At 48.9% G+C, this 21,378-nt stretch overlaps 1 protein-coding gene across 2 annotated transcripts in view; it reads left to right on the plus strand.

The window, feature by feature from the left end:
- Positions 1-21,378, plus strand: part of NHERF2 (NHERF family PDZ scaffold protein 2) — an 835,001-nt gene that overhangs the window by 651,178 nt on the left and 162,445 nt on the right. For both annotated transcript variants that reach the window (XM_069647323.1, XM_069647324.1), the window contains one exon: positions 987-1,140. In XM_069647323.1, coding sequence (XP_069503424.1) covers positions 987-1,140 — 154 coding nt within the window. The remainder of the gene's footprint in view (positions 1-986; positions 1,141-21,378) is intronic.

The raw sequence follows: 21,378 nt of genomic DNA on the forward strand, positions 1-21,378 counted from the left end.
TTTTGATGAATATACTTAACATAGAGGTATTGACCAGCAGTTTCCCTTAAGCTTCTGAGAGCAGTGCTTCGACCCTCAAAGATAGGGAAGGTAGTTTAACACCCCCAACTGAATGCCAAGTAAACCAGTGTACTGGACAGTTTTGGCATTGCAGCGTGCATCTGTGGATTTTATCATTTTTAGATAATCTGATGCGATAGAGGGGTGATTGCTTCCCTTTTGAGAATTGTAGCACCCCTGTTGATAATCTGCTTTCTTATCTGTGGTTATGGTATGGAAGGATTGGAGAGCTGTTGTGTGGTATTTTTCACTGGCTGTTGTTGAACTACTCGCATTCATGTTTTGTTCAGAGTTGAAAGCCTGACAAAAACACCATTGGTAAAAAGAGCTTCAAGGTTTCAATGTTCTTATTGACTTACTCAACTAGAAGTAGCTATGTGTAGTTGCACTGAGTTGCACCTCTTAACACTGTATTACTTAGCTGCATAAAACAGTGAGCTCTCTGTGCTGATGGTGAAGTCATGACCGCACAATTTTTTTGAAATGTGAGTATTTTACTACCTATTTTTTGAAGTTGGGTGTGAAAGGATTTGTAGTGAGTAACAAAGTAATTCCAATTGGAACAATGTTTTAGGTAAATAAAAATATATTTTAAATCTAAAATGTATTTTTGTAAACCGCCCTAGAAATTCATGCACATTAAAAGATGCATTTATTTTTACCTCAAAGTTCCTCTGTAAATCGGGCAGTAATTTAAATATTGCTCTCTTGTATGACACTACTCTGCTGGTACTACTGGTCTGATTATATTCGAGGAACTGCATGGATAGAAGCAAAGGGCATACTCCTATGTGCCCGTTTCCTATTTTTATTTTAAAACAACTTGTTTTAGATTGTAAAAATGGATGGTAGAATGCTTTTATGTAGGACTGGCTGTAATTCTGTGATAAGTTCTGCACAGCTTGACCGCAATTTTCTCTTTCTAGGTGAATGGACTGAACGTGGAAGGCATGAAACATTCTGAGGTTGTTTCGAACATTAAGTCTCGAGAGGATGAAACCAAGCTTTTGGTTGTAGATCCAGAGACTGACGAATACTTTAGGAAAATTGGCATAACGCCAACAGAGGCTCATGTCAGAGGTGAGCAACACTAGCACGATCTGAGTTCCAAAATGTATACATTTTATATTTGAAATTATATTTGTATTCTTGTAATGAATTAGTATTTGGATTATTACTGAGAGGATTTATTTAAATGATAGTTGAATGCAAGGGGAGTTTGTAGGCACAGGTGACGAAATTGGGAAGCGCCTCTCGCCTAGATCCTGTTTAGGAGGAACTACAGCTTTGTAATGTTTAAGACTAGACATAGAATAGGGTATTCCTCTAATTGAGAGGTGGTCCTGTCTTAAACTGAGACCAACTCTGTAGAAAAACCTGATACTAATTAAGGCATGCGTTGTTTGGGTGAATTAGGAGAACCATTGAACCCACTAATCAAAGAGAATTCCAAAGTGTGCTACTGCTAGAAGTTAGTCAAGACAGTCCTTGAAGATAAAGTTCAAGACCTTTCCCTACACGGTACCTTGCGAGGGCTGCTCCACTCACCAAATCCTTGCAATGGAATTGCAGACTTCATAGGGGAAAGCAACCAAATACACATAGAAATTGATTCTGAACGACGATCTTGCCCTTCTCAGCAATTCGTCTCCTTCGATTGTTGCCCTTTTACAAATGCCCAATGTTACGTGACTCAAACTGCTGTAAGGAATGTGTCCAGTGTAGGCAAGTCACCAACAACCAGACAGGAAATTGACAACCCTATAGGGAAAAATGCCCGGTATACCTCTTGCAAGGATAACAGTTTTATTTCCCAGATAGTCGTCCCAACGTGTCAGTAGGGGCATTCAATCCCGGCTGCCATGGAGCGCACACTGGTTACTTTAAGGCAAAATAGAACATTTTTAAAGGGCAGCAACGTCATTCATGACAAACAATATGAAGTATTATTTCAACATTCTTATTGGTGCATACTATATGCATGATGTTGGTCCCCCATCGACCTCCAGATGATTGGCTGCTTGGTCTTCTGTTATCGTCGTCCATGTGGTCCTTGGCCTGGTTACTTTTACACCCTAACAACATAATTGGTTCATTAGATGGAAACAACTCTTCGCTCCACATTTCGTCCATGTGATGTGCACCTGGTAGTTAGACATGACCTCAGTGGATACTCTCGAGGTTAAGGCAGCTCTCAAAAATGTGAGATGCTTTGTTCGATCCCAGACACCCAGGCGCCACAACCGTGCCTCCACATGATTGGCCTGAATTTGTTACTCGCTCGCACACGCAGTACAATTTACAAAGCATTCTGATTATGCTCCTCCCCCCTTGGTATGTGCTCCCTCCCTGGGCTGTCCACTGCGGACACACTAATCAATCAGTAAATTAAGGATTAAGGATTTAGGAGTCTGGATAAGTGGGCATCTGGTAGTTCAATAAGATGATTGGGGGCATGGGTGCTCTAAATATGAGATGCATGTTTTGGCAGCTCCAGACCTCTGCCTCCCATGGGATCATCATTCAGGGGCAGGCGTATCCTCGCCCAGGCTTTGCTGTTCACATTCCTTTCAATTCACAAGAGCCTACAGTGTGGACAATGAAGGATTGAGAGGGGAGCGGGGATGGTAGTGTGAGCTGTTGCTGGACATCTTTAACTACTTTTCTTCTAGCAATAAGTCCCTACCATACTGTGCCTTGCTCCCCAAAATGGCTGCAGTTCAGCATATTTCTCACTAGAGGTGTCTACCGTCTAGGACCCCTACATCTATTATATTATCCCTTGCCTATGCCTCCCTCCTCCCCCTACTACCTAATGTTCTTAATTACCGAAATGACCACCTTACAGCTTTTAGTCTGGACCGCTTGGTAGGGAGAGGGAGCTGGGCATGCAGCCCAACAGTCCCCCCTTTAGTTAATCCTACATGAACTAACTGTGCTTCCTCAAACCTCCAAGTCCCTTCCTTTGATACCCATACTCTACATATGTCTTGCAAACGTTCCCCAGTCTGGACATATTGTTCAGGAGTACACAATGGGTAAATACATCCTCCATCCCTGGATAGGTCCTCCCAATGTTCAGAATAGGTCTCGGGATGCGGTCACGGTTCACAGGGTTGGGGGGAGGGGGGGTCTATGAGTCTCTCATTCCTCAAAAACCCTTCTTTGGTGGGGTCATCTGTTTGAACCTGCCCATCTTTTGTACCACAAGGTGTGCTACTTACCCCAATTGTAACCATCAACATTGTGCTATTTGGAAGTCTTTGCGCATTACCGAAGGATCATGTGGCAGATGCAGAGCATCACCAACAAGAGTACTACAGTGAGGACCAATATACTCTCTGGTGCTCCCATCCAGGATGGAGCCCATGCGAACAGGTTGTTAACAGTTGTATGCATCAATTCCACCCACAGTTTGCATATTTGTCTTCAGCTTGTGCAGGGCCCCTATGATGTGTCTCAGGGACACTGCGTCATATGTAGTTACAACATGGTAATCCATGGCTGTGAGGAGATCCAGGATGTACCAATTCTGAAGTGTCATCAACCTGATCCCCCTCATCTCGCGCTTAATTTCATTCAGTCCTTGTTCTGTATCATTGGCCAACTGGATCACTTCGCACCTCGCTATCTGTGGCCACTTTGCATTTGCTGCAGCCAGTACTCCTGGCAACAGGATTGATGCGAAGAACACTTCAACTTTGTTGTACAGCCGATATTTCTCAGGGATTTCCTTCAGTAATCTGGAAGAGTCTTCAGATAGGTAGTTTGTTTTGCTTCTTCTGTCGTCTGAGTGAGCGCTTCTTCCTTCTCCCTTGCAGGGCGTGGGGTGGGAGTTGTTGCGGTTGTGTTGTGCTGGATTTTGGGATAGCTGAACACAGGGTGACAAAGGACCACGTGCCACTCCATGATGGTGGCAGGAGCAGATGCGCCTGCTAGCCGCACCCAGTACATGTGCACGATTGCTGTCGTGCCCTTTTTAAGGTCTGGGATGTGCAGAGTCATATTACATTTGATGTGGTTTCCTATAGGAACAGTTTACATTCCTTGAAAGCACACCTGGCATTGTCCCTGCATTTGCACCTTCACTGGTGCTTCTTTTGCTTCTATCCAGGTTAGCTTAGAAACGTGTGCCGTCCAACTGTCTTGGCCCTTGTTAACTCACTTCTTTGCCAAAACCAACCAGGCCCCAGCTGAGCAGCTAACTACTGCCACTTGCCATCAGTTGGATATGAACAATATGCCATCTATTCTTGTGAGCAGGCGCGTCATACTTTGTGAGGGTCTTTGCTGTTCTTGACACACTTTTCGCCATCTCTGTCCATCAACACCAGTCGTACTCCCTGCGCCTGGAACAAACTCTGCATGCGACATAGCACTAGATGGACTAAACACTGAGCGCCTAATGACATTTCTCGAGGTACTAGCATATTGGGTGCCCCTGATGCATGAGGGATCAAGGAGCAGACATAGCAACTTCCATTTGCCCTCTTTCCCCACTTAGCGCATGTCCGTCCCACTTGTTAAATTCCGGAAGGTGTATGTTCCCCATTACATCTAAACCAAGATCGCTGTATTGATCATATTGTTTAATGGTATATACTTCCCTTCTTAGTTTATGCAACTTTGTGGTGTTATTCGTCGATAGTGGTGTTGTGGACACAAATTCAGAATGCATTTCTAAGGGTTTGCTCCTCTTCAACATCTATACACTTGTTTCGAGGGGATTGGGTCCTCCGACGTATTCCATATCTGACATGTAATCACCACAGCTGTGCTGCTTCAGAAACTTTTTTTCTGCGTCCTGCGTCGAAGCGCCGTCGTCGAGGACCTCCTCCTCCTCCGACCTCCTCCTCCTCCGACCTCCTCCTCCGACCTCCTCCGATGTGATAAGTAGGACGCACGACGCCCGTAGCCTCAGTTCCTTTTTTTCCGCGAACGTGTTGCTTCGTGAATCTCGGTTATCGCCTCGACTCTTTGGAGTTCTGTTCTTCTCGGTTCTTCGAACCTGTTCGTTTTTGTGTGAAAATCCTTCGTGTGAAGATGTCTTCTACTTCGTCTTCGACCCCGCGTCCGGGCTTCAAGAAGTGCGGGGATTGTGGGTCCAAGATGTCGTTGACGGAATCGCACGACGCCTGCCTCTGGTGCCTCGGGGAGGCCCACGACACGGATGACTGTATCGACTGCCAGTCGCTCACGTCCAAAGCCTTACGTGAACGTAAGAAGAAGTTGTCGGTAGGTCGGGTGTCCAAGCCCCGGAAGTCGAAGTCTGCGGGGCTTTCGACGGATGATTCGAGAGGAGACTCTCCGCGTCGTCGGGTCTCCTTCTAGGAGTCGGTCTCGCCACTCCTCGGCCTCTTCGAGGCATTCTCGGAAGCACCGACACAGATCGTCTTCCAGGTCCTCTTCGGAGGACTCTGCCCGGCACGTCGCTTACCCCACCAGCCGTGCGACGCCGGAGGAATGGGCTTCCTTCGGGACGAAAATGCTGGCGATTCTCGAGTCGCAGGGTACTAAGCCGTCCGTGCCCCCGAGTGGGGTCGGTCGTGAGAGGTCGAGAGACACAGCTCGCAAGAGTGGTCGGCACGAGTCACGGGAGAGGTCCTGTTCAGACAAGGGGACTCGTTCTCGACGTACCCGTTCCAGGTCCCGGTCCTCGACTTGTTCGAGACCGTGTGCACCTGTGATGTCTTCGAAGAAGATATCGACATCTGAGGCGTCGAGGGCGTCGACAGGCTTTCTCGAGGCTCCGGCTCCGAGGAAGTCGTCGAAGGACACGCTAGGAGCTCCGGCTTCGAGGACTGTGTCGATGCCGTTGATGCTGGCAGCGCTGCATCTGACGTCGACGCCGATTTACTCGACGCCGATCCTCTCGGTGCCAATGCCTGTTCTCTCGACGCCGATTCACTCGACGCCTTTCGAGGCCAGGGTGTCAGAGGTACCCCGTGGCACAGGGGAACCCCCTAGGAATGCTCTGGTTAAGTGCAAGCACTCTCGGGTGCCTTCTTTTCGCCACCTGGAATATATTTCGGAGGCGGATGAGGATTCTGATGGCCTGGTTCCTAGTCAGGTTCCAGATGAAATTGTCTCGGGCCATAGTCAGTTTGACGATTTGAGGCAGTCACTGCATGATGCCATTTTTTGTTTTGTAGGCCTGAGCCTGGCTCTCCTGCCGATTCCTCGTACCAGCGCCTTATGGCTAGGGTTTCCGAGTACTTGGGATGGTCTGCTCCCCCAGGGGAGTTTGTGCAGGATGATCTCACGGACATCCTTGATGTTGGTCAACCAACTGACCCGATACTGCCGTTCCATATGGCTTTACAGAGAAGGGTGGCAGCGGCTTGGACTGCTCCGGAGAGTCTCCCGGCGGTGGGCAGGTCCTTGTCGCGAAGATACCGTCCAGCCAGTAGCGACCCCTGCTACTTGACCAGGAACCCCACTCCGGAGAGTTTGGTGGTGCAGGCGGCCACGGCCCCGGCAAAGCAGGCGTCCTACCCTACCATCCCTCCTGATAGGGACGACAAACGTTTTGATGGATGGGCGAAGAAAGTGTTTTCTTCTGGTGGTATGGCGCTACAGGCGGACAACTCCATTTGTGCCTTGTCTCGTTTCACACACACTCTGTGAAACTGTTGCGTTAGCGGCTGAACATATTCCCGAAGGGGGCGAACAGGATGGTTTCCTTGCTATGGTCCAGGATGGTAAGGATGCCATGTGAGTCCGTTCAGTCGGGTATGGACATGGCTGAATGCGTCAGCAGGTCCATGGCGGCGAGCACCGTGATACGCAGGTTTGCGTGGTTGCGGAAGTCGGGGTTTGCTCCTGATGTGCAGTCCCGGCTCCTCAATATGCCCTTTGACGGTGAACACCTTTTTGGCAGCAAGGCTGACGAGAGCCTTGAGAGGTTGCAGACCTCAAAAGCTGCAGCAAAGTCGTTGGGCGCTGCAGTTCGCCAACCTCTGCCTTTTCGTCCTAGGGGACAGCAATGGAGGGGTGGTTCCTTTCGCTATTACTCGTCCTTCAGTAAAGCGAGAGGAGCTGGCAGTCAAAGAGGCCAACGCAGTGGTACCAGAGGTGGACGACAGGGTACCCGTGGTGCCTAGGCCGCTCGGGCAGTTGCCGCTTTGCCCTCAGGTAACACCGCAGCCGCTACCACTCAGTCATGAGGCCATGTCCCATGGTTCGCCGGTTGGGGGAAGGCTGGCACAGCATCTTGTAGAGTGGCGTGCCATTACTTCAGATGTGTGGGTTCTGGAGATCATAAACCACGGCTACTGTCTTCCCTTTCGGCACAGGCCTCGCGACAATCCACCGGGGAACCTCTCTTTGCAGAGTCTGGATCCGCTCCTTGCGCAGGAAATTCAAGCCCTGCTGGAGAATGGCGCCATAGAACTGGTGCCTGCAGCGGAGAGGAACAAGGGATGGTATTCCCCTTATTTTTTGATTTCGAAGAAAGACTGGGGATTGAGACCCATCATGGACTTGCGCGGTTTGAACAAACTCCTCAGGAAGGACAAGTTAAAGATGGTTACTCTCTCTCAAGTCCTCCAGGCCCTTCAGCTTCAGGACTGGTTGGTGTCTCTCGACCTCAAGGATGCTTACTTCCATGTGCCGATCCATCCCAAGCACAAGAAGTACCTGAGGTTCGCGGTTGGCGACTCGCACTTTCAGTTTCGGGTCCTGCCGTTCGGATTGACCTCCGCCCCGAGGGTTTTCACCAAGCTCATGGTGGGGGTGGCAGTGCATCTCAGGCAATGGGGGATTCACGTCTACCCCTACCTGGACGATTGGTTGAGCAGGGGGAGCTCTCCCGAGCAAGTCCTGGATCATCTGTCCGTCACCTGCCACTCCCTTCACAGGCTTGGCTTCTCCCTCAATTTAAAGAAGTCCCATTTGACGCCAACACAGCGGCTCCAGTACATTGGAGCAGTGCTAGACACTTCCCTGGGGCAGTGTTTTCCTCCCCAGGTGAGGGCTCTTCACATTCAGCAGATGGTGAACAAGTTTCAGCATGCCCAGACGCTCCCAGCGTTCAAGTTCTTGAGGTTGCTCGGCCTCATGGCATCCTGCATTCTTCTGGTGCCAGAGGCTCGCCTGCGGATGAGATCTTTGCAGTGGGCACTCAAGATGCAATGGTCGCAGTCCTCCGGCAGGATGTCGGACCCGGTTCAGGTGCCGCCCTCGGTCGCCCGGGACCTTCTGTGGTGGGCCGTCGAAGGCAACTTGATGAAGGGGGCTCCATTTTGGCTTCCCTGGCCGGAGGTGACGATCGTGACGGATGCATCCCTCACGGGATGGGGAGCTCATGCCAACGGGCTGACAGTCAGCGGTCGTTAGTCTCTGTCGGAGTCCAGACTTCATATCAATCTGTTGGAGCTGAGGGCCATCAGGCTAGCCCTGAAGGCTTTTCTGCCGACTGTGCGAGGAAAGAGTGTCCTGATCCTGACGGACAACACAGTGGCCATGCACTACCTCAACAAAAAGGGGGGGGGCAGGGTCACTTCCTCTGTGCAGGGAGGCGATGCAGCTCGAGTTCTGGGCCATCCAGCAGGAAGTTTCGATCTCGGCAGTTCATCTGGCCGGAGACGAAAACGTGACGGCGGACGCTCTGAGCAGGCAGAGCACGATCTCTCATGAGTGGGAGTTGGCTCAGGAGATTCTCCTGGAGATCTTCGCCCTTTGGGGGAACCCCTCAAGCGGATCTCTTCGCCTCCAGTGTCAACCGGAAGTGCGAGAGGTTCTGATCACGGGAATTACCTCCAAAAGGAGCCTTAGGAGACGCGTTCGTGGTGGAGTGGTCATTCCCGCTGCTTTACGCGTTTCCTCCAGTCCCCGTCATCCCGCAAGTGCTGCGGAAGTTACGGAAGTTCGGTACCCGGATGATCCTCATTGCTCCGGCGTGGGCTCGGAGGACGTGGTACCCGTACCTTCTCGACTTGTCCATCTGCCCTCCACGTCGCCTTCCCTACCGAGACGATCTGCTCTCACGGGAGGGGGGTCAGGTTCTCCATCCAGAGGTCAGATCCCTCAACCTTCACGCTTGGCTTCTGAAAGGTTGAGGTGTAAGGATTGGGACCTCCCTGAAGACGTGATGGAGGTGTTGCTCTCGGCCCGAAGGCCAGCAACAAAGTCTCTGTACCGTTGCCGTAAGTTCTGCGACTGGTGCAGAGTTCAGAATGTGGATCCTTTTGCATGTGACATCCCCATGGTTCTGTCCTTTTTACTTTCTTTGGCCCACAGGGGCTTGCAAGTGGGTACCATTAAAGGTTACCTGGCGGCGCTGTCCATCTTTAAGCGCTCGTCTGAAGAGTGTTCCTACTTTAAAATCCCTTTAATTTCACAGTTTCTGAAAGGGCTCACTAATGTGTTCCCTCCGTCACTTTTCCTGGTGCCCGGTTGGGATTTAAACCTTGTTCTTAAGTTTCTTATGGGTGCTCTGTTTGAGCCTTTACATTCTTGCCCTTTGAGGCTGTTCACTCTGAAAACTGTTTTTAGTTGCGGTTACTTCCGCTCGCAGAGTGAGTGAGTTACAGGCACTTTCTGTTAAGCCACCCTTCACTGTATTTCACAAGGACAGGGTTGTCCTTAGAGTTTGTCCTTCTTTTCTTCCGAAGGTAGTGTCGGAATTTCATTTGGCCCAGGTTGTTCTTCCATCATTCTATCCTCCTCCGCATCCTGGTAAGGAAGAGGAGAGGCTCCATAGGCTTGATCCTAGGAGAGCTTTAATCTTTTATGTTTCACGCATGTCCCGGGTCAGAGTGGACGATCAACTCTTTATTGGTTACGCTGGAAAGCATTTGGGACAAGCTGTGACGAAACAGACTTTGTCTCGCTGGATTATTTTAGCCATCTCGAAGTGTTACCGCTTGGCGGGTAAGGACCCACCGGCTGGCTTGCGGGCCCATTCTACCAGGGGTATGGCTGCATCTACTGCCCTGCAAAGGGGTGTTCCTATTCGCAACATCTGTGATGCAGCCACCTGGGCTTCAGTACATACATTTGTACGTCACTATTCCCTCGATTCCATCCGAGGACAGGATCTGGCCTTTGGCAAGGCGGTCCTTTGCTCTGCTATTTGATTGACTATTCTAAATTTTGATTCTAAATTCTTTATAGATATGGAATACGTCGGAGGACCCAATCCCTTCGAAGAAAAAGTTACCTTCTTACCTGGTAACATTCTTTTGATGGGATGGGCCGACGACATATTCCATATCGCTCCCTCCCTGCCTTCCCCGCTGCAGAATTTCTTTTGCGATTGCAGCTTACGTTCCGCAAGGCTTTGTATCTGACTGGCAGTTGACTAATGTCACACGTTCTGGGGGAAAAAACAACAACTGAGGCTACGGGCGTCGTGCATCCTACTTATCACATCGGATGACGTCGGAGGAGGTCCTCGACGACAGCGCATCGACGTCATCGACGCAGGACGCAGACGCCAAAAAAAGTTTCCGAAGCAGCACAGCTGTGGTGATTACATGTCATAGATATGGAATATGTCGTCGGACCATCCCATCGAAAGAACGTTACCAGGTAAGAAAGTAACTTGTTCTTCTATAGTCCTCCCTCCCCCTCTTTTATATGCTCAACCCATATAAAACTAGTACTGGCCATGTACAATGTCAATCCGCAAAGAAAACATGAAAATATGCATCCAATTATATACATCATCCATTCGTAATAGGAATAGTACTGTTCTTTTTCGAGTAATAGTGCTGTACATGTTGGGCAGTGCAGGCTAGACATCTTTCACATAATGTATTTTAAAGCATATTATGACTGTTCACAAACACCTGTAGGTACTTGGATGCATTGAAAATAGCTGTTCTTCAAGAGGTAGATACGGGGTGTGGTAAGGGAGGAGGAGAAAGGCATATTATATGTACACAGGCTCTCGTGGGCCACCTTTTGTTGGTCAATAAGAAATCTTCAGCTTTAATCCAATAGTGTGCTCAAAAAAAGGAAACCTACATTATTATGCAGTAGGTGTTGGCAGAACGTCGCAGCAGAGGCAGTATGGGGAGCCCGACGGACGTCCGAGAGGTGCACCCATTAGCGTAGCTCCTTTAACTTAACTGCAAATGGAGTGGCATAAACGACTGTAAATAGCCCGTTATATCTTGGTTCACTCTACCGGCAAACAACATTTCTGATGCAAATTAAATCTCTGGGGGACAGTTGAATAGATGGTGAGCTCGCAGAGATTGGTGCAGTGCTTGTGTCATCTTCTGCATGTCGAGGGGGTATCTGTTGAGAGAGAATTTTGATTGAGCACTTCATCACAGATAAGTACGGTTTAATTTCATCCCCCAAAATGGACGCAACCCTGTCAGCATCATCTGAGGCACTCCTAATGGGAGATGATGACATATGTATATACACCGACCTGTCACTATTTCTTGGGGCGAGATATTGCAATCCCCACAGGGTTGTGTCTGCATGCTGAACATGGCCAAGGGCAACCAATGGACCCAGCTTTTCTTAAGGGTTATGCAAAGTTTTGATATTTAGCCTTTAGGAGGCCATTGATCGGTTCACCTATGCCGTTGGCCTGAGGCTGATAAATCGAACACATCATGTGTTGAATGCCCAATAGGGTTGTTGTCTCTCTAAATAGGTCATTAAAGAAGTGTGTGCCATTGTTGGACCTTAATGTATTGCACACACCCGAACAAGGGAATACCTCTTACCAAATATTTGGCAGCCGATTTGGCGCCTGGATGTGTACACAGACCAGCCTCGACCCAACAAGAGAAGGGGCACACCACCACAATGAGGTATCTTTGTGTTGCACCATTCTCCCATGCTGGTTTAGTCGATGTGGAGCTCACGGAATGGCCCGCTAGGGCGGGGCAGTGTGCCCCCTCAGTGTCTGGAGTGTTTACCCAGTACTATAGCTTTGGCATACTCTGATCTTTGCCTCAATGCCAGTAAGACTGAGATTCTCCTCATCGGCACACCAGCTCCCTCCTTTCGGGTCTCTCTGGCCGGGCTCTCTTGGCCCTCTCCCTGCTCCCACCTGTGAGGCTAAAAACCTTGGTCATCTTCCACTCCACACTCTCCTCGACATCTGACGTCTCTAAGAAGTCACACTACCAGCTGCACCTCCTCAGAGGTATTCTTCCTTTCCTCTCCTTCCCCCAGATGCTCACTGTCTCCAGAGCTCTGGTTCTCTCTAGGCTGGACTACTGCAACAGCCTCTTTCTAAATCTGCCTGCCTCTAATCTCCGCAACTCATCCAGAACAGGACTGCGAGACTGGTCCTTGGCCTCAAGCCCAGGGATCTTATCTCTCCAGGACTGAAATCTCTGCACTGGCTCCCAGTGGCCGCGAGGATTATCTCGCAGCCACTGGGAAATCTCTGCACTGGCTGAGTGGACCCTCTGCATTGTCCGCAAGGCCTTCTGGGGCCTGGGTCCTCAATACCTTCAACTCTCTCTTCCTAAATATCTTCCTTCTAGAGCTCTTCGCTCATCCACCTCCCTCAGGGTCAGTCGCTACTCCAAGCAACAAGTTGGTGGTAGAGCTCTCTCCTCGGCTGAGGCCTCCCTCTCGAACAGCCTTCCGTGTCTTTGAAAATTGAGGAGAACCATCTCCGGTTCCGAAAGCACCTCAAGACCTTCCTCTTTGCTTCTGCTTTCTCGCCTCCACTCCCTTGCTGAACTCCTGGCTGAAACTGCACTGGTCTGGCTACCCTCTGTTCTCTGGCCTAGGTCCCCCTCCCCACCAGTTGCACACCTGCACTGCCCCCCCTGGCAATCCTTGCACCTTGTGGCTTTCTGTATCCCTACAGGCCCCTACCAGCACTTGCACCTGTTGGCTGCACTTACCCTTGCAGCTGGCACCAGCTGGCGGCACTTCTTATTTATTGTTCCTATTTATTGCTTCTATTTATTTACTGTTTATCCTATGTACTGCACTTCCCCACCTGCCTTCTCCTCGCACTTCATCCTTCCCCACCTCCCCTGCACTTGCGCAATCTCAATGCCACCTGGCCTAGTAGGATCGTTGTCTGTCTTCCCTCTGGTACCCTCCCTTGCCTCGTCGCGCCTTGAAACACTTGTGTATAGGCGTGTTATAAATATCATATCGTGCAGTTACAGACAAACCCATTCAAGAGCTCCTTCAGATTGGGGGCAAACTAGTCCTCCTGTAGGTCTTCAGCAATATGTTGTTCAGACACATGAGAAGAGTAATGGAGTTGCTCGAAGGCAGCAACCATCAACTCCTAAGGGATCACTACTTTCCCAGTCGCACTTTCCTCCAAATTAAATCAGCAGGTGACTGTACACACCCTCTCTTCTGCCACAATAATTTCTCCTCTTGTGGGGTCCCTCCCTGTAACTCTTTATTTCATTGGTTGGTAATGATGTGTATGGTGGTGGCAATTGTATTTTTATATTTTACAACCTCCGGATATTCTGCTACCTCAGGAATGGGAAGGTATGCTGCATGTTTGGCTGCGGTTTTCCCAACAAAAATGTGGTCAGTGTTGTTAGTAACGGTGGTGCACTTCACCACCCCTACTAGCGTGTGTCGAGGTAGGCTGCATATAGGTCTGTTTAGTAGGCTGGCATGTTGCACTGGGGACCCATCCACCCCCCTGAGCCTTCTCCTTTTCCAACGGGCCAACCCAGAATGCACTGTCATAGTAACATACGCCTCATCGAAGTAAATCACTAGTCTACACCACTGAGATGCCTCCAGAGCTACTATTAAGGCGATTCATTTGGCTGCTTGGGCTGAATAATGCATGGGCAGTCTCTGTACCAGTGTTTCATATTCCTCATCTACGAGGCACATGACAGCTGAACCTGTACGCCTCCTTCCTGTCTCTGGGTCAACTGTTACTGACCCATCAACAAAAAACACTTCGTCACATGCCTTTGGGCTGTCATCGTCTGGCCCCTCATAAGTTGCCCAGTCATGTATCTTGTCTATGTCAACAACTGGTTCAGTCAAAGAGGTAGCTGGGTTAACGGTCTTGCATCGTAATAAGTGAATATTTGGGCTGGATAATATTAGCTTGTATGCTGTCGTTCGCTGTGTGGTTTACGTGGACTGAGATCTTTCTAGAATGGCAAAAACCGCATGCTCAATGTACAGTGCCACTGAACAGCCCATAACAATTGTCGCTGACTTCTCTATGGAAAATTCAGCAGCGGCGAGTGCTTGTTCACATGGAAACTGCCCTGCATAACTGAGTTCAACATGCTGCTATAATATGCCAAGGGCTTATGGCCCATTGTGATTTTCTGTCTTGATACAGTTGTCGTCATTTGGCCATCTGAGTGGGAAAAAAAGGTAGAAATCCTGGGTGTAGTCTGGTCTGGCAAACACTGGGACTGTGGCGATCACCTCCTTTAGCTCATTAAAGCTAGCAAGCATGTCTTCGGTCCATGTTATATTTGTTTGTCTTTTGAGCCTCCTTAAGGGGTGGTATAGTCAAAGATCCAGGCCCTACAGTAATTACAATTACATAGCCCCAATAATTTCTGCATGTCTTTCACTGTGACTGGCTGAGGTGTGCTGCGTAAAGCAGCCCCACAGGTGTTGTTTTCTTCCCTCCATGAACAGAGATGAGCTGACCTAGGTACAGAACTTCTTGTTGACAGTACTGCAATTTTGCTCTGTCCACTTTGTATTCTTTGTCTGCCAGTAATTGTAAATGGGTGATAGAATCATGTCTACACTGGTGTTCGCTCGTACTGCACACTAAGAGGTCATCTATGTACAGAATTATGGTACTTGGTACATGTATGTTCCCTAGGTCAGCATGTAGTGCCCTAATAAATGCACTAGGGGACTCGCAGTACCCCTGAGGCAACCTTGTATGTTGGAACCTCCTGCCGCCATGCGTGAACACTGTAAGGTACTGTGAATCTAGGTGTAAGGGCACTGAAAATATAGCATTCTTGAAATCGATGACAGTAAAATGGGTGGCTGTTGTGGGTATGTTACATAGGATTCTGGCGGGGTTCAGGATGACCGGAAACTCTGCCTGTACTATGTCATTCAATGGGTGCAAATCCTGAATCATTCTCCAGTTAGATCCTTTTGATTTTTTAATCTGGTAAATGGCACGATAATACCTTGGCATAAGAGTGCATTGATAGTGTCATTTATTCCTTCCTTTGACAATGGGTACTGTTTCGCTTGGGGCAGTACTGCACCTCGTTTGAGGGTGATCTGCATGGGAGCGACACTGCATCATGGGGGTTAGTTGTCCATAAGACATCTGGGACCTGCGCCAAGTCTTCTTAGTAAATGAGGATGCGTTCTGCCACAAGCCTGGGACACAGGACCTGCAGATAGTGAACCATTATTTCACACAGGGCACATACCAATACTATCTTCCCTTAATCATCTGTCTTCAAATAGCTCAACATCCATCACTTCCTTTATTGGCTGCATTGGGCCTATGCACAACACAGTGCAGCACAGTTTTGTGCCTTGACCTGACCGGTCCGTGTGCCACTGTGTTCCCTCGGCGACTACCGCTATTAGGTCAACCTTTGTTTTCAGCACCTAGACTCCTTCATTGGCCAGCGGGACAATCATCCCTACAACGTGCTCTCGAGGCAGTGCACGCCTAAAGAAAAAATCGGAGGGGATTCTCCAATACTTGTTCCCTATACCAGGTCACTCCAAAGATAAATAAATCTGGGTGTATGGGTACACCTCGGGCCACCAACTCACTCCCTAGGGCATGAATTATCACCATTGCTCTAATGTGGCACATCCCCAGAGTTCAGCACACCACCCCCATTTCGGTAAACTGTCATATTCAATTTACTGAGTACATCTCGCCCAAACAGGTTACCTGTAGAAGTTTCTGAAAATAACAAAGGAGGCCCGCACTGTCTTTCCTCCTACTTTAATGGCCAATTCTTCTGTGAAAAGAACTGCTGCCACCCTCCCAGAGAAGGCGTGCGTGTCCATAATATCGCCTGAAGAAAGGAAAATGTCACTCCTTCATACATGATTTGGTGGTACCCATGTCTACCATAAAAAATTAAGTGTGTCGCCTATCTCCATGCCCACCAAGGGTTCCTCTTCTGGGTTGGCAGTGACTGAAAGGACTGTGGGCTGTCCTAATCCAGATATGTGTTTGTTCCTGAGAATACAAAAGGATTCCCTCCCACTACCCTTGCTCCTTGATAATGGATGAAGGTACCATTGGGAACTGCATTACTGTTGCGTTTTTGGGGTTCCTGTGGCATGGCATGGCATGGCATGTGGGCTGTATCCCTCCTCCGGTTGGACCCTGTGGGAACTGTAGAGGCGGAGCTAGCTGGGCCGGTGATTGGTGTGCACTGTACGGGGCGGGAGCAGTGGCAGTTGTTGGGTAGCTGATATGGTACTGGGGCCCCTTGAAAGTATGGGGGCTTCTGATTGTACCCTGCCCCGATTCTGCTTCTGCATTCCCTTGAAAAATATCCCATTCTCCCGCATGTCCAACACTGTCCACCATTCCCTCCTCGTGGCCCCATTCCCTAGACTTCTTCCCTTCCCCACTTGGCTCTTCAAACCCTCGATATTGTGGTGAGAACCCACCGTTCCATCTGGTGCGGTCCGGACGTCTGCTTGTACTGTCCTGTTTTCTGTGTGTGCATCTTGTACTGTTGTCACTACAACCCCTTCTACTGATACTTTTGCTAGTTTTTTTCTATATTCGTTTTGCTTCCTCTGTTTGCAATCGTTGAGGCGTTTCCTTCTCTTTTTCTTTCAACCGTCTACAATGATGAATAATAATGGACCGCATCTCCGCCCACCCATTCGCCTCTATACCCACATTCTTGTTTAGTGATTTCTGGACCTCCTTAGGGAGCCCCCTGTTTAACCACAAAATAGAAGAATGGGATCGATCGATCCCAAGATTCACCTGTTTTTGCCTGCACATTTCCTGCGTTTGCAAAGTATGCTGAGCCGATCATCATTTTCCCCCATAGTATGCTGCTGGACTGAAGTTCGGGGGAATATGGGTAGGCACAGTCTAAAACCGTCCATACCTGTGCCCTGGTGTCATTAAAATGGGCTCCGTCATGGATATCATCCCCCAACCCCACACACGGATACCCAGCTTTTGTCCAAATTTCATCTGCCGGATCTCCCAGTATTGCGACAAACCTTTCACATCACCCACTGCCAATGTAACCCCTGCAATCTGTTTCTCGAACATGTCAATCCACTTCCCCACCCCTACAGTGAATGCCGGTAGTGCTTTAATTAGGTTATCTATCTGCGGCCACATTATTTACTGAGTCCTCCCTGGCCCTTTGTGCAGCAAGGGGAACTGTGTCCCTGTCGCCACCTTCTGCTTTCCCCTCTCTGCCAGTTTGCCCTTTACCCTGTGCCCATATGTGTTCCTTAACCTATGCTCCTACAAACTCCACTCTCTGTGAGATTGCAGGCAGTGTTTCCCCTTCTCCCAATTAGTCTATCGTATCCCATTCCTCCTCTCCCCTTTAGCCGTCTGACCGTACCGTAGTCTAAACTGCCCGTTCGCTTTCTACCTGCCTCATCGCCCTCTCATGATGTGTACGTCCTTGATGGCAGTACTGTCAGTTCTGAAGAGTGTGTCTCCCGCTCTCCATTCGTCTATGCTCCCCGCCTTCACCCTGAACCGCCTTCCCCTCTCTCCTGTCCACCCTTAACCTTGCCAATTCCTCTTGCGTCCTTTTCAAAACTTCCTCTAATTCCATTTTGGGCTTTTGATCCTGTGCTCCTTGTGCATTTGTGCATGTGATAGTGTTCGGGATGTCCTGATATTGGGCCACAGAATATTGAGGGGGTGCGGTAGTAAGGGGGTGGGACATAGCTAGGGTTTGTGTAACCCAATGCTGCTAGTTTAGGGTAGCATCCTAATGGGGTACACGCATGTTCTGTCCCCTGGTCGGTGTGGTGGTGGCACATCTAAGGCCGCCATACTGGGTGGGGCTGTGGGCCCTCAAGGTGTTGTTGGTCCCAACAGTGTCTTCTCTGTTACGGGGGTCCCATCAATGGCCTGCACAATGTGGGGGCAGCGCCCCACTCCAAAGTACTGACAGGAATTCTGGCAACATGGCTCCTGTAAACCACTCCAGGTTGTGCATAAGGAGTCTGGTTGATGCAGGGGGGCATGGCTCCTCCGGATGTGCGGCCAGCAATCCCCAGTATCTTGGAAAATCTAGGATCATATCGGGGTCACCAAATTCTGTAGGCGAGCCACCAACAACCAGGTAAGAAATAGAAAAATGGCCTGGTACACTTCTTGCAAGGATAACGTTTTATTTCCCAAGCAAAGTCATAACATGTCAGTGGGGACATTTAATCCCCACTGCCATGAAGCGCACACTAGTTACTTTAAGGCAAAACTAAACATTTTAAAGGGCGGCAACATCATTCATGACACAAATGATATGCAGTATTTCAACATTCTTATTGGTACATCCCTAAATACATAATGTTGGTCCGCTATTGACCTCCAAATGATTGGCTGCTGGCTTTTGTCGCTCGTCGTGGTCCTTGGACTGGTTACTTTTACACCCTAGCAACACTATTGGTTCATTAAATAGAAAAAAATTCTTCTCTCCGCGTTTCGTTCATTTGATGTGTACCTGGTAGTTGGACATGAGCTCAGTGGATACTCTCGAGGTCAAGACAGCTCTCAGAAATGTGAGAAGCTTTGTTTGATCCCAGACACCCCTACGGTGCGCCCCATTGTTGGCTTGAATTTGTTACTCACCCCACACACCTTGCGGTACAATTTACAAAGCATTCTGATTGTGCTCCCTGCTTATTTGCTCCCTCCCCGGGCTGTCCACTGCGGACACACTAATCAATCAGTCACTGAAGGATTTAGGAGTCTGGATAGTGGGCATCTAGTAGTTCAATAAGATGATTGATGGTTGGGGGCATAGGTGCCCTAAATCTGAGATCCCCGTTTTTGGCAGCTCCAGACCTTTGCCCTGCCTCCTATGGGATCGTCCTTCAGGGGCAGGCGCTACCTCGCCTGGGCTTCGCTGTTCACATTCGCTTCGACTGACGAGAGCCTAGTGTATGGACAATGAAGGGTTGTGTTTTTAATTGACCACCTTTCCCACCAGCTGAGAGGGTAGCGGGGATGGTAATGTGCGCTGCTGGACAACTACTTTTCTTCTAGCAATGGGTCCCTATCATACGGGGCCTAGCTACCCAAAATGGCAGCTGTTCTGCATTCTTCCCACTGGAGGTGTCTACTGTCCAGGACCCCTACAGCTATTATATCATACCTTGCTTACACCTCCCCCTTCCCTCTAATACAGCATGTTCTTCATTACGGAAATCTTTACTGTATAACTCATCTGAACCACTTGGAGGAGATGGGGGAGCTGGGGATGCCTCCCAACACAGGCTATCTGCATTGGTGAACTGCTCACCGAGTAGGGGACCTTCCTCAGGGTTTAAAAAAAAAATCCCTACTGAAAAAGCTACTGAACCAACCTATTTCACCAATTTTTAGACCTCTATCCAAACTCTTGCACATGATGAAACTCTGCAAGAGAGCATTAACCCAAAAAACAAACTTTTGTAGAGGATAGTCCACTGGCTTGATCTTTGGAAGCAGGCTTTTCGCCTCTGCACAGCACTGAATCAATGTTTATATAGCTATAGATATTCCAAGATGGGAAGTCCATGCAGGAGTCCTCAATTCCCTGGTGCTGCTTGGTTTATTAGCCACCTTCTATGCCATCAGCCATTCAATTCTCCTCCCCCCTTCTACACAAAGCACTGTCTGACAACACTTGACTGTAGTAGCTGTTTGTCAGATCCACAGCAAATAATCACCATGCCTGTTTGAATCAAGTACATATATAATTGGTTGTGGGGCTTCGCTAGAGCTCCTCTTGGTCGCCCCTTCATTTTATCATTTATCTTTGCACCCAGAGCAGGGTGTATAATGAGCGACACTGATGATGCACAACTCATTTTTTTAACTACACACATCTTTAAAAAACCTATTCACAACTTAGCTTACTGTATATCACAAGGAGACATTTAAATGTGTTGCAATGGTTTGAAGCTAAACACAACTAAAACATATATTTGAGATGTTTAGAGAGATCGCTGACATGTATGACCAACTAACATTTGGCTGATACAACTGGGGACTGTATCCCCATGCCGTCAAAGGTAAAAAAAAAAAAGTGTAGTTCTGGCGGATGCCTACTTTCCTTGTCCTACCAAATTGCTAAAGTTGCTGAAATGTTTGTTTTAGCAAGAAGATGTTGAATCTTAGATTTTTCTAATTTTCTCCGCATATTCCAATGGATTTTATTAGCCATTTTCCCCTCCTACTGACCCCTGTAACATTTCTTTCTTTCTTTAAATTAGTGTAGGCGTGGGCGGACCCACGCATGCGCTTCCCCATCCAATTGGATGATGTGCACCTATCTGCCATTCAGCATTCAACCCACGTAATACTCACAATTCCTCCCACCGCCCTGTCTGCCTCACAAAATCCAACAACACACTACTCCTCCTCCTGCCACTCACCCCGTCACCTCCCAACAAAGCCTTCCCACTCAACTCAGCCACACCCTGCGCAGACAATCGAACCCTCATCAATTCTCTCTACAGCATGTCTCTCACACCTAAACAGAAAATGTTCCACAGTCTCAGATACTCCACACACCGCACAATCCCTCGACTCTCGCTGGAATGGCTGAACAGACAGTCATTCAGCCCCATATGCCCTATTCTCAATCGATTCAGCATCACCTCCTCCCCCCTCCTCCAATCTAGACTTCCCGGATCCACCTTTACTGACACTTTCTCACGAATACCAAACATCCACCTGCCTTTCACCCCACTCGCCCACTTCTCCTGCCACTCATCCATGACCCGCCTCACCATCACTGCCTTAATCTCATCCACACTCAAAGGCAACCTTAGATCAACCGCTTCCCTTCTTATACCCTCACTCGCCGCCAGATCCACCAACCCATTTCCCAGAATGCCGCTGTGACTGGGGACCCACGCCAACTCCAGATCCATCCCCCCACGCACACACCGATCAATCTTTCTCCTGATATCCAAAATCACATTCTTCCTATCACCATCCCCTGCCACAATCGCCTGCAACCCACTCAACGAATTTGAAAACGCCACTACTTTCTCAAACCTCAACTCGCACACCCTTTCAATCGCCATTGCAATCGCCACCAACTCAGCCGTACAAATTGACACATCATCCGTCAGACGCCCCACTTTATACTCCCCAGTGCTTTCCAAATAATACGCCATTCCCACTCTTCCAGATACCGGATCCTTTGAACCATCCGTGAACACCCTGCA

Source organism: Ambystoma mexicanum, chromosome 2q (assembly GCF_040938575.1).
Source record: "Ambystoma mexicanum isolate Mex_15411 chromosome 2q, UKY_AmexF1_1, whole genome shotgun sequence".
Taxonomy (NCBI): domain Eukaryota; kingdom Metazoa; phylum Chordata; class Amphibia; order Caudata; family Ambystomatidae; genus Ambystoma; species Ambystoma mexicanum.